Source organism: Mobula birostris, chromosome 5 (genome assembly GCF_030028105.1).
Source record: "Mobula birostris isolate sMobBir1 chromosome 5, sMobBir1.hap1, whole genome shotgun sequence".
NCBI classification, from domain to species: Eukaryota; Metazoa; Chordata; class Chondrichthyes; order Myliobatiformes; family Myliobatidae; genus Mobula; species Mobula birostris.
The window spans coordinates 82,743,141-82,755,704 of record NC_092374.1 but is presented as its reverse complement, the minus strand read 5'-3'; the positions used below and the strand labels follow the sequence as shown (position 1 = coordinate 82,755,704).

Here is a 12,564-nt window from a genome sequence, read left to right as displayed (position 1 = left end):
GCCCTTGGGCCCACAAAGCTGTGCCGAACATGTCCCTGCCTTAGAACTACCTAGGCTTTACCCATAGCCCTCTATTTTTCTAAGCTCCATGTAGCCATCCAGGAGTCTATTAAAAGACCCTATTGTTTCTGCCTCCACCACCGCTGCCAGCAGCCCATTCGATACACTCACCACTCTCTGCGTAAAAAACTTAACCCCTGACATCTCCTCTCTACCTACTTCCAAGCACCTTAAAACTATGCCCTCTTGTACTAGCTATTTCAGCCCTGGGAAAAAGCCTCTGACTATCCACATGATCAATGCCTCTCATTATCTTGTATACCTCTATCAAGTCACCTCTCATCCTCCGTCGCTCCAAGGAGAAAAGGCCGAGTTCACTCAACCTCTTCTCATAAGGCATGCTCCCCAATCCAGGCTACATCCTTGTAAATCTCCTCTGCACCCTTTCCATGGTTTCCACGTCCTTCCTATAGTGAGGCGACCAGAAATGAGCACAGTACTCCAAGTGGGGTCTGACCAGGGTCCTAACATAGCTGCAACATTACCTCTCGGCTCTTAAGCTCAATCCCACGATTGATGAAGGCCAATACACCGTATGCCTTCTTAACTACCTAAGTTCCTGAGGAATATTGGTCTTTTTTCATAGAATTTGGTTAAAATGTAAATATATAGGAATTAGATATCCTGCCTGTTGACCAGAAAGAACTACAGACTACAAATCAGCAAATTAGAATGAATCGTGGACAGCAGAAGTAGACAAACCAATTGTCTTTGTTTTTGCCATGTGCTTGAAGGAGATGGAGGTTGCCATTTTGTGAAGCTGCTCTGTAACCTCCATCTTGAGAATGGTCTGAGAACTGATTCTTGTTCTGGGATAATTTAATCAGAGCAATTGAACATTGTCAGAAGTAGCTCCTGCTATTGACCTGCCGAGTCGGAAATCATTCTCAGATAAACTGTGTATTGTGTACAATGGCTGGTTTGCTGAAGTAATCTCATTATCTTGGTCCAGTGTCTGAGTAACCTGGTTTGACTGATTTGAACCAGTCAAAGAGAACAAAAGCAGTCACCTAAGGCATAAAGTTGTGTAGCCCTTGGAGTAGAGCCAAAAAGAAGGTGTTATAGGTCAGTCAGATGACCCAGAGCCAATAACATTGAAATGCAACATTTGAATTGGTAAGGAATGAATATGAAGGCAGAGGCTTCAAATATAAAGTGGTCCCAACTCTCTGGAGATCAACCATTGTGGGGTAGTGTACCCCATGGGCACATGCAGATTAGATTGGAACCATGAAGAACATCTGCCCATTGTAACTTCTTTTCTATTCTTTGACTGTTTGTGAAGGGTCAGGAAAAGTTAGTAGGTGTGTACACATGTATTCAGTTTTGCGAATTCATGTGATCTCCGTTGAGATTGATCATTATTACTAAGGGGTGATCCTTGTAACATTGACCCATACTCCAGTTCAGAAGGTGGCGGTAATACACTTTAAAGCCATTTGTCACCACCATAAAAGCTCACAAGAGGAAGGCTAACTACCTCCTGTTAAAGGAGCTTTGAACTGTTCTGCTCTCCACAGATGCTGCCCAACCTCGAGTTTTCCCTAGAGTTTTCCATTTTAAGGACTGAAGATAAATTCATGTTCTTGTTACTGATTTTGTGAATTGCCAACACTATTCACTCGAGAGTTAAATAACAGGTACCCCTCTTGGCCACTTACCTGGACGTTAGCTGGAATAGAGTCTGGAACTACGAATGGGAGCTCATCAGCAGTCATATGAGACTTTGGCAACAGGTATGGGAAGCAAGAAGGTTTGTACTTGGGCTTCACGGTCTGTAGTAAAATAAATTGGGTTACACCAGATGTAGAAGAGTACAGCACAGTACAGTAACAGATCCTATGCCCATGATGATAGTGCCGAACAATACCAAATTAAATTAAATCTACTCTGCCTGCACATGATCCAACCCCCTACATTCACCGCACATTTAGGCATATTCTCCAAGGCTTCTTAAACACCTCTATCGTATCTTCCACCACTAAATCTGGCAGCAGACTCCGGGCTCCCACCACTCTGTATGGAAAAAGAAACTGTCCTGCACCTCTCCTCCATGTTGTGGTTTGGAGCTTGTGTGCCTCAATGACCCGGAGAGCTATGTTGGTTGGAGTCAGGGCTTTATGCTTTGGCTGTTGGTTGGATCACCTATACCAAACAGGTCAAAGGATAGAGGACAGACTAAGAGTAGTTCACCAGTCCTGCAGGTTTGGGGTTTCAGCTCAGGGCTAACAACCCTGACTGGTAAAACGAAATTGTTATGGAAACAGCTACGAAGAATCCTTCTACATCTGATTGTGACGGTATTCCTGAGTCTCCACCCAGAACCTGCATGACTGGCAGTGGTGAAAAGAGAGAGGAAGCTACTGACATGACAAAGGAAGCTGAACGCCGCCAGCGATGGAGGACCTTGATTGCTGAAATGGGCAGCTTCCTTGAACTTTCCCCCCATCACCTTAAATATACAGTATGTCCTCTTGTACTTGACATTTCTACCCTGATTGTCAACCCTATCTATGACTCACAGCATTTTACAACCTACTATCAGCCTCCCTCCACCCCCTCAGCTGCCACCACTCCCGAGGAAACAGCCCAAGTTTGGCCCACCTCTCCTTATAGCCTGTAGTGTCTAATCAGTCAGCTTCCCTCTGCTGTCCCCTCTCCAAAGTCTCCTGTAATGGGGTGACCAGAAAACTCCAATTGCAGCCTAATGAAGGTCTATACAGCTGCAACATGATGTCCTGACTTTTATACTAAATGCACTGACCAGAGAATGCAAGCATGCCATATGCCTTTTTAGCCACCATATCACCATACCAGTCCATTAAGGGTAAACCCACCCCATCACTGAGCACATCTACACAGAGTGTTGTCGCTGGAACGCAGCATCCATCAAGGACCCCCACCTCCCAGGCCATGCTTTCTTCTCACTGCTGCCATCAGGTAGAAGGTACAGGAGCCTCAGGACCCACACCACCAGGTTCAGGAACAGTTATTACCCCTCAACCATCAGGCTCTTGAACCAGAGGGGATAACTTCACTCGCCCCATCATTGAAATGTTCCCACAACCTATGGACTCACTTCTAAGGACTCTTTATCTCATGTTCTTGATATTTATTATTTATTCATTTTTCTCTTTTGCATTTGCACAATTTCTACGGATGTACCGTGGAGAGTATTCTAACTGGCTGCATCACCATCTGGTATGGGGGGGGGGGGCTACTGCACAGGATTGAAATAAGCTGCAGAGACTTGTAAACTCAGTCAGCTCCGTCATGGGCACTATCCTCCAGAGTATCCAGGAATGATGCCTCAAAAAGGTGGTGTCCCGCAATAAAATGAATCTGATTGTATGTATATGGCAACATCACTGTAGTGTACTTTGATAATAAATTTACTTTGAACTTGTGCGGCCACTTTCAGAGGGCTATGAACTTGCCCGGGATCTATTTGTACATCAATGTCATTAACCTGTATACATTCTCCTTACATCTGTCATCCCAAAATTCAACATCTCACATCTGAAACTCTTTATTCCCCTCCATAGATGCTGCCTGATTTGCTAAGTTCTTCCAGCATTTTGTGTGTTGCTTTGGTTTTCCAGCATCTGCAGAACCTCTTGTCTTTAAATTCAAAGTTCAAAGTACATGATCAAAGTATGTATAAGTTATACAACCTTGAGATTCGTTTCCTTACAGGCAACCACAAAACAGGAAACCCGAAAGAACCCATTTAAAAAAAAAATTACCAAAACCCAATGTGCAGAGAGAGAAAAGACACAAATCGTGCAAACTATAAAAACAAGCAACAGCACTTAGAATGAAACTGAGTCTGTTAGCACAAAGCCTGGAGCAGCTGGAGCAGGCCCACAGCCTGAGCCTCAGTTCATCACACAGCGGGACAAGTTGTCGCAAAGCTCACAGACACAATGTCTGGAGCAGTGGAACAGACTCTCTGCCTCAGTGCTGCGAAGAGCAGAGTAAATGTTGTAGAGCAGCGAGCAGAACTGGCTCGATTCTTGCCCCCGGTCCTGACACTCTACCTTTTCAATCCATTCAGCCCAGCATTTAAATTGTCCAAGCATCTCTCACAGTAGTACCCAGATCCTGTCACTTTGATACATTCCAGCCCATATCCGACCTTTCCACCTGGCACTTAGATTTATCCAACCTCGCTCTCGGTTTTGGTCGCAATTCCTCTGCTCTGATTTTTCTCCACTTCGCCTGCCCTGACTCCGTCTTAAACATGGCAGATGGTAACTAACCTCCATCTGCCATTTCTCTACCCATACCTATATCCTTCAACAAACTTTTTCACTGTCTACAACTCTGTCAGTCTTCATGTCATCTGCAAACTTACTAACCCACCCACCAACATTTTCATCCAAGTCATTTTTATAGACAATTAACAGCAGAGATCCCTGTGGAGCACCACTGGTCACGGACTTCCAGACAGAATGAAAACCTTCTGCCATTTCCAATTTGCTATTAGTCATATTCTGTTTAGGTATCAGTTCAAAGTTGAAAGTACATTTATTATCGAAGTATATATACATTATACAACCTTGAGTTAATGTGGACTCCTCCTACTTTGGTAAACATGGACACCTTCTTCCTGATGGCAGCAGTGAGAGGAGAGCATGTTCTGGGCGGTGGGGATCCCTGATGATGGATGCTGCTGTCCTGCGACAGCATTTCGTGTAGATGTGCTCAGTGGTGGGGAGGCTTTACCCGTGATCGACCGGGCTGCATCCATTACTTTTTGTAGAACTGTATTTTACATTCAAAGGCACTGGTGTTTCCATACCAGGTTGTGGTGCAGCCAGTCAGTATACTGTCCACTGTGCATCTAAAGAAGTTTGTCAAAGTTTAGATGATGTGCTGAGTCTTTGCAAACAGGAAGGGGCAGCACAGTAGAGTAGCAATTAGTGTGGCACTATTACAGTGCCAGCAACCTGAGTTCAATTATAAGGAGTTTGCATGCTCTCCCCATGACCGTGTGAATCTTCCTCTAGGTCCTCCCACTTCCAAAGACTATGGGTTATTTGGTCACAGTGATAGAGTAGAGGGATAGGTAAATATGGGTATAGACTAAGAACAATGATTAGCTAATGATCAATTACCTTATGAGTACCTTATGTTACTGTTGCTGAGCGAGTCAGAAAGAAACCCGACCCAGCAACAGGTGACAAACTAGACATTGTTCTCTGAAAATACTAGAACATCTCAAGGTATAACTAAATATGGGAAGGATAGCGTAGGGGACAGAACGTTTGAGAGAAAGGGGAAGGTGTCAATATAAGGAACTGATGTTGTATCCAGGCTAGCTTTGGCAGAAAATAATTATAACTGACCGATGATAATTTTACATCTAATAGTATATTAGCATATGATCAAAACTATTCTAAAACTGTCTTAACTCGCGTAATTGTAAGATTTCCTGCCTACGTGATGATCAATGTTATAAATTGTGAAGAATTGTGATTCGGGGGAGGGTAGTGTCTGGACTGGCTCTTTGGGAGATCAGTCTGTAACTTCCCCCATAGCATGCAATGAATAAAGAGTAAAGTTTGATAAAATATTGCTTGTTTTATTGTGTTTGTGGTATTTGCACCCTTGCATTGGGTGATCTGCCTTGACAAAAAGGGGTTTAATTGGATGGCAGGGGATCATTGGGGCAGAAGGGCTTGTTAAAGTGCTTTATCTCTAAATAAAATAAAATATAATTGGTGAGAATAGAGTCAACGTTATGGAAGGACTGATGAAGGAGAGGGCAGGGTCAATTGATCATTAGGGTATATGGGACTCGATAGTAAACCACCTAATTCCATTTCATGGTCACCTTCTGACGCAGCCTCCCTATTACCCCAGGACTCTGACCTTGGTGAAATTCCATCGCTGTATAAAGTGACGGGCCACATCGCGTGCTGCTCCTCCGTGGACGACCACGCCGATGTCGCGCCAAGGCATACGCGGAGTTGAATTTCGGTCAATGAAATCTGCAGGTAGATGACAGAGATGTCAGTTCGTCAGCCCTCCTCCTCCTCCTCGATTTTACACAGGGGGCGATGGCGCAGAGTTGATTTTCTACTTCTAGTTCTGCATGTGGTTGAGGCAGATCTGATGTTGTCGTTTAAAGTTAAATTGGACAGCTATATGGACAGGAGAGGAATGGAGGGTTATGGGCTGAGTGCAGGTTGGTGGGACTAGGTGAGAGTAAGAGTTCGGCACGGACAAGAAGGGCCGAGATGGCCTGTTTCCGTGCTGTAATGGTTACATGGCTGTTACATGTGGCTGTTCTTGGCAGCCAGGCCGTAAGGCGTGTCCGATTTTCCAGTGAGCCAGAAACCTAGCTCTAACTCAACCTAAGATGTAGTGTACAGAGAGTGCTAGGCTTTCATATGACCTTTGGATAAGATTTGGGCCTGTACAGTACTGTGCAGAAGTCTTAGGCTTAGACTTTTGCACAATACTGTAGCAATTTTACTTATTGCACTGTACTGCTGCTGCAAAAAAACCCCACACATTTCATGACATTTGTGAGTGATGATAAACCCGATTCTGATGTGGGTCCCTCTCGTGGACTGAGAGTGGGAAGGGGGCTGGGAGAGGGGAATCATGGCTGGGAAAAAGGGAAGGGAGAGGGGAGGGAACAGGAAGACATTCTGTAATGGTCAATAAACCAGTTGTTTGGAATCAAGTGACCTCGCCTGGTGTCTCAGGTCTGCACCCATGCCACACTCCCCTCAAGCCTGGCACTCCTCCTCTGCCACCTGTCCTGCACCCCTCCCACGGTGCTCCACCATCACCATTCCCAACATCCTTTGCTCCCGCCAGGTTTGCAAACTGGCTCTCCACTCCACATTGACAAAAATGGTGGAAAAGTCTTCAGCATTCTAGCTATATAAATAAAAATGTAAATTACAGTGATTTATAGATGCAAAAGTTTAATAAGTTTCATTAAACAAGCAGTGCAAAAAGAGAAAAAAAAGTGAGGTAGAGTTCATGGGTTTATTGTCCATTCAGAAATTGGATGCCAGACTTTCGCAGATTTCGACAGATGTACTGTGGAGATCATTCTAACTGGCTGCATCACCACCTGGTATGGGGGGGGGGGGTCTACTGCACAGGATCGAAATAAGCCACAGAGAGTTGTAAACTCAGTCAGCTCCATCATGGGCACTGGCCTCCATAGTACCCAGGACATCTTCAAGGGGTAATGCATCATTAAGAACCTCCGTCACCCAGGACATGGCCTCTTCTCATTGTTACCATCAGGGAGGAGGTACAGGAGCCTGAAGACACACACTGAATAATTCAGGAATAGCTTCTTCCCCTCCGCCATCCAATTTCTCAATGGACATTGAACCCATGAACATTACCTCAGTTTTTTTATTTCTATTTTTGCACTGTTTATATAATTTTAGTTTTTTAATATCTATACTGGTATATATTTCCTACTGTAATTTACAGGTTTTTATTATGTACTACAATGTACTGCTGCCATATAACAACACATTTCATGACTTACGCTGGTGATATTAAACCCGATTCTGATATTTGCACCTAGTCAGGGTTTCCTTATGAATGGTGCATCTCTGATGCTGCCAGCCCTTGATGATGCTGATATTGCATACATGCACTTGTGACAATGACAATGAAATCAACCACGGATGTTCTCCCTACCCTCAAAAGGCTTATCCAACTGCACCCAGTCCTTCTTAATGAAGTTGCAGTAATCTTTCCCCAACCAGAACTTTCTGTCGACGTTGAACTCCGTTGGTTCCGACTGGCGGTGAGATTGGAGCCCCTCCTGTTCGGCAACCTTGGTGCACCCCTGGTCATCCTGTTCCTCCAGGTGCCCTGTTGCATGGTGGTTCCTGGCCTAGAGGAACAAAATTGAAGACTTTGCTCACTCATGGTTGAAATGTCTTTACAAGATGGGTGACCCCAGCCATTACCAATATTCTTCAGAGATTGTCTGCCTGGTGTCAGGTGCCGCATAACCAGGACTTGTGATATGCACCAGCTGCTCATACAACTATCCACCACCGGCTCCCGTGGGTTCACGTGACCCTCATCTGGGGTGGTGGGGGAGGCTAAGCAGGTGCTACACCTTGTTCAAGGGTGACCTGCAGGCTAGCGGTGGGAAGGAGCACCTTACACCTCCTTTGGTAGAGATGTATCTCCAATGAGCTACCCAAAATTCATCAAGTTAGTAAAAAAGCTGAACAGAATGCAGAATATGGTGCTCCAGTTGCAGAAAATGTGTAGTGCAGGCAGATAATAAAGTGAAAGGGTCACAACGAGGTAGATTGAGAGATCAAAGTCTGATAACAGCAGAGTAGAAGCCGTTCTTGAGCCTGGTTGTATGGGTTATCTTTTGCTCCGATGGGAAAAGGGAGAAGAGAGAATGTCTGGGGAGGGTGGGATCTTTGACTATGTAGGCTACTTTTCTGAGGCAGTGAGAAGTGTAGATGGAGTCTACGGAGGGGAAGCTGATTTCCATGATGGACTGGGCTGTGTTCACAACTCTCTGCTGTTTCTAGCAATCATGGAAAGAACAGTTACCGTACCGAGCTGTGATACCACCTGCCAGGATGCTTCCTAGAGTGCATTGATTAAAAAACTGGTGTGGGTCATTGGGGATGTGCTGAATGGATGGTGTTGTTCTTTCTGCATCTGGGGCGGGGCTGGTAACTCCATGAGGTTTTGTTTCATTGTTCAAATCCCACTCACAGTGATTTATACCCATTGTGGGAGAGCAGTAGAACACAGGGGTGAAGTGGGAAACGACAGGAATGTGGAGAGAACAAAATGGTTTGAGGAGTAGCACCTCACATTCCATCTGTGCAACCTCTAACCCGATGGCATGAACATTGATTTCTCGAACTTCCAGTAATTTCTCCCCCTCCAACTTCTCTCTTTTCTATTCCCCACTCTAATTTCCCTCTCACCTCCTCCTTCCCTTTATTCTATGGTTCTCTCTCCTCTCCTATCAGATTCTTTCTTCTTCAGTCCTTTACCTCTTCCAGCTTCTAACTTCATACCCCTCCCCCACCCATCCACCTTCCCCCTCACCTAGCCTCCTAGCTTTGCCTATCACTTTTCAGCTTGCACACCAGTCCTCCTCGCCAATTTCTTTGTTTTGGCTTCTACCCCCTTCCTTTAATGAAGGGTCTCAGCTAAAAATGGCAACAGTTTAGATGCTACCTGCCCTGCTGTGTTTCTCCAGAATTTTGTCTGTGTTGCTCAAGATTTCCAGCATCTGCTGAATCTTTTGTGTTTAGAATAAAGTGTGTCTTGGTGTAAGTAGGTGGTTGAGGGCTGAGGTGACTAGATGGGCCAAATGGCCTGTTTTCTTCCATAATGACTCTTGACACCATGACCCTGTGGTGTTTTTGTACCTGGTCCCCCGTGTGATCCACTTGATCTGCGATCCCCAAGTCAGTGAGGCGGTACTCTTGGTCATCCCATCTCCCGTAGGCCAGGTCCAGTCCCCCAAGGAAGGCCACTGTCTGATCAATCACCACCAACTTCTCGTGGTGTGCCCAGAGCAGCACTGTTGACGAGACGTGGTCAGGGTGTCTCATCACCTGTCAAAAGAGAGCAAGAGAAGAGTTATTGATCTCCTGAGGCTCCAGCAAGTTATAGATGGCCAGACACTGTGCAGAAGGGAGAAGTCCATGGGGTCACCGGCCACCTGATCTCAGAAGTCCATTGAAGAGCCAATGAACCAAACCCACATCTGATGGTTCAATTAAGTGTTGGAGATCTATTCAAAGACCTAGGACTACTCTTGAAATAATTAGATTATGAATAAAGGCCACCCGATGTTCACCATCTTGTTGTTTCTAAAATATTTCCACATGGATAAAGACCATTTGGCCCATCATGTCACAGAACAAAACCACGTCTCTGCCAAAACAGAGAAATGCTACTAAAAACATCAATAATAACACTTTTTATGAGGTAAGTTGTGGTAAACTATCACCATAAACAATGAAGAGGTTATCAAGGAAGACTTAGTAATTAGCTTTTGAAAGTAAAATTTTTAAAAATTTTATATAAATATGTTTGAAAGAGTACAGAGAAAATTTACAAGGACGTTGCTGGAACTGGAGGACCAGAGTCATAAGGAAAGATTGAAGATTAGGGCTTTTTTCCTTGGAACGTCGGAGACGGAGAGGATATTTGATAGAAGTATACAGAATTATGAGGGGTATAGACAGAGTAACACAAACAGGCTTTTCCCCACTAAGGTTTGGTGGGTTAAATATGACAGGTAAAAAGTTTAAGGAAAACATGAGGGGAAACTCCTTTAGTCAGAAGGTGGTGAGAGTGTGGAACAAGTAGCAGGAGCAAATGATACATACTAGCTTGATTTCAATGTTTAAGGGAAGTTTGGATAGGTACATGGATTGTAGGGTGATGGAGGGCTATGATCCTGGTGCAGATCAATGTGACTAGGGAGTTTAAATGATTCAGCACAGACTAGATGGGCTGAAAGGCCTGTTTCTGTGCTTTTCTATGACTCTGTCTACACTTCTTGCTGCCTCAGTAAAGCAGCCCTCATGAGCGAAGACCCCACCCACCCCAGATATTCCCTCTTCTTGCCTCTCCCATCAGGCAGAAGATAAAATCGACTGGAAGCATGAACCAACAGGGTCAAGGACAGCTTCTGTCCCACTGTTATCAAACTCTTGAAAGGCCCCCTAGTACGATCAGAAGGACCCCTGACTTCACAATCTACCTAGCATCTTATTGTCTGCCTGCACTGCACTTTCTCTATAACGTAACATTTTAGACTCAGAATCAGGTGTACTGATATACAGTACTGTGTTCAAAAGTCTTGGGCACATATATATCTCTATGGTGCCTAAGGCTTTTGCACAGTGCTGTAGTAATTTTATGTATTGTACTGTACTGCTGTTACAGAAAAAACAAGTTTCATGACAGATATGAGTGATGATAAGCCTGATTCTGATATGGGTCTCTATTGTGGACTGAGAGTGGGAAGGGGAATCATATAAGGGAAAAAGGGAAGGGAGAGGGGAAGAAATGGAAAGAGTTCTGTGATGATCAAGAAACCAATTGTTTGGAATCAAATGACCCTGCCTGATGTCTCAGGGCTGGTTGTGTCCACTATCCTGCCACCTCTCTGCCACCTGTCCCACACCCCTCCCATGGTGCTCTATCCTCACCATTTACAGTACATCATTTGCTCTGGCCAGGTTTACAAACTCGCTCTCCGCACCACGTTGACAAATACAGTACAGTACTGTGCAGAAGTCTTCAACATCCTACTTATATACAGTGGCATACAAAAGTTTGGGCACCCCTGGTCAAAATTTCTGTTACTGTGAATAGCTAAGCGAATAAAAGATGACCTGATTTCCAAAAGGCATAAAGTTATAGATGGCACATTTCTTTAATATTTTAAGCAAGATTACATTTTATTTTCTGCTTTTACAGTTTCAAAATAACAAAAAAGGAAAAGGGCCCGAAGCAAAAGTTTGGGCACCCTGCATGACAGTACTTAGTAACACCCCCTTTGGCAAGTATCACAGCTTGTAAACACTTCTTGTAGCCAGCTAAGGGTCCTTCAATTCTTGTTTGGGGGAGTTGCCCATTCTTTCTTACAAAAGGCTTCCAGTTCTGTGAGATACTTGGGCTGTCTTGCATGCACTGCTCTTTTGAGGTCTATCCGCAGATTTTCGATCCACCCCCATGCTTAACAGTTGGAGGGGTGTTCTTTTCATTAAATTCTGCACCCTTTTTTCTCCAAACATACCTTTGCTCATTGCAGCCAAAAAGTTCTATTTTATCTTCATCAGTCCACAGGACTTGTTTCCAAAATGTATCAGACTTGTTTAGATGTTCCTTTGCAAACTTCGGATGCTGAATTTTGTGGTGAGGACGCAGACAAGGTTTTCTTCTGATGACTGTTCCATGAAGGTCATATTAGTGCAGGTGTCGCTGCACAGTAGAACAGTGCACCACCACCTCCAGAGTCTGCTAAATCTTCCTGAAGATCTTTTGCAGTCGAACGGGGGTTTTGATTTGCCTTTCTAGCAATCCAATGAGCAGTTCTCTCAGAAAGTTTTCTAGGTCTTCCAGACCTCAACTTGACCTCCACCTGCCATTTCTTAATTACATTACGAACTGAGGAAACAGCTACCTGAAAATGCTTTGCTATCTTCTTATAGCCTTCTCCTGCTTTGTGGGCATCATTTATTTTGATTTTCAGAGTGCTGGGCAGCTGCTTAGAGGAGCCCATGGCTGCTGATTGTTGGGACAAGGTTTGAGGAGTCAGGGTATTTATAAAGTTTGGAAATTTGCATCACCTGGCCTTTCCTAACGATGACTGAACAAGCCATAGCTCTAACAAGCTAATTAAGGTCTGAGACTCTGGTAAAAGTTATCTGAGAACTCAAATCTCTTGGGGTGCCCAAACTTTTGCATGGTGCTCCTTTCATTTTTTTTACTCTAAAAATTGTACAAAAC

At 44.4% G+C, this 12,564-nt stretch overlaps 1 protein-coding gene across 2 annotated transcripts in view; it reads right to left on the bottom strand.

The window, feature by feature from the left end:
* The window catches only part of LOC140197806 (phospholipase D1-like), a 158,602-nt gene that overhangs the window by 37,218 nt on the left and 108,820 nt on the right, over positions 1-12,564 (bottom strand). For both annotated transcript variants that reach the window (XM_072258268.1, XM_072258269.1), the window contains 4 exons: positions 9,465-9,653; positions 7,744-7,942; positions 5,938-6,056; positions 1,722-1,835 (listed from right to left, as the gene is read on the bottom strand). In XM_072258268.1, coding sequence (XP_072114369.1) covers positions 1,722-1,835; positions 5,938-6,056; positions 7,744-7,942; positions 9,465-9,653 — 621 coding nt within the window. The remainder of the gene's footprint in view (positions 1-1,721; positions 1,836-5,937; positions 6,057-7,743; positions 7,943-9,464; positions 9,654-12,564) is intronic.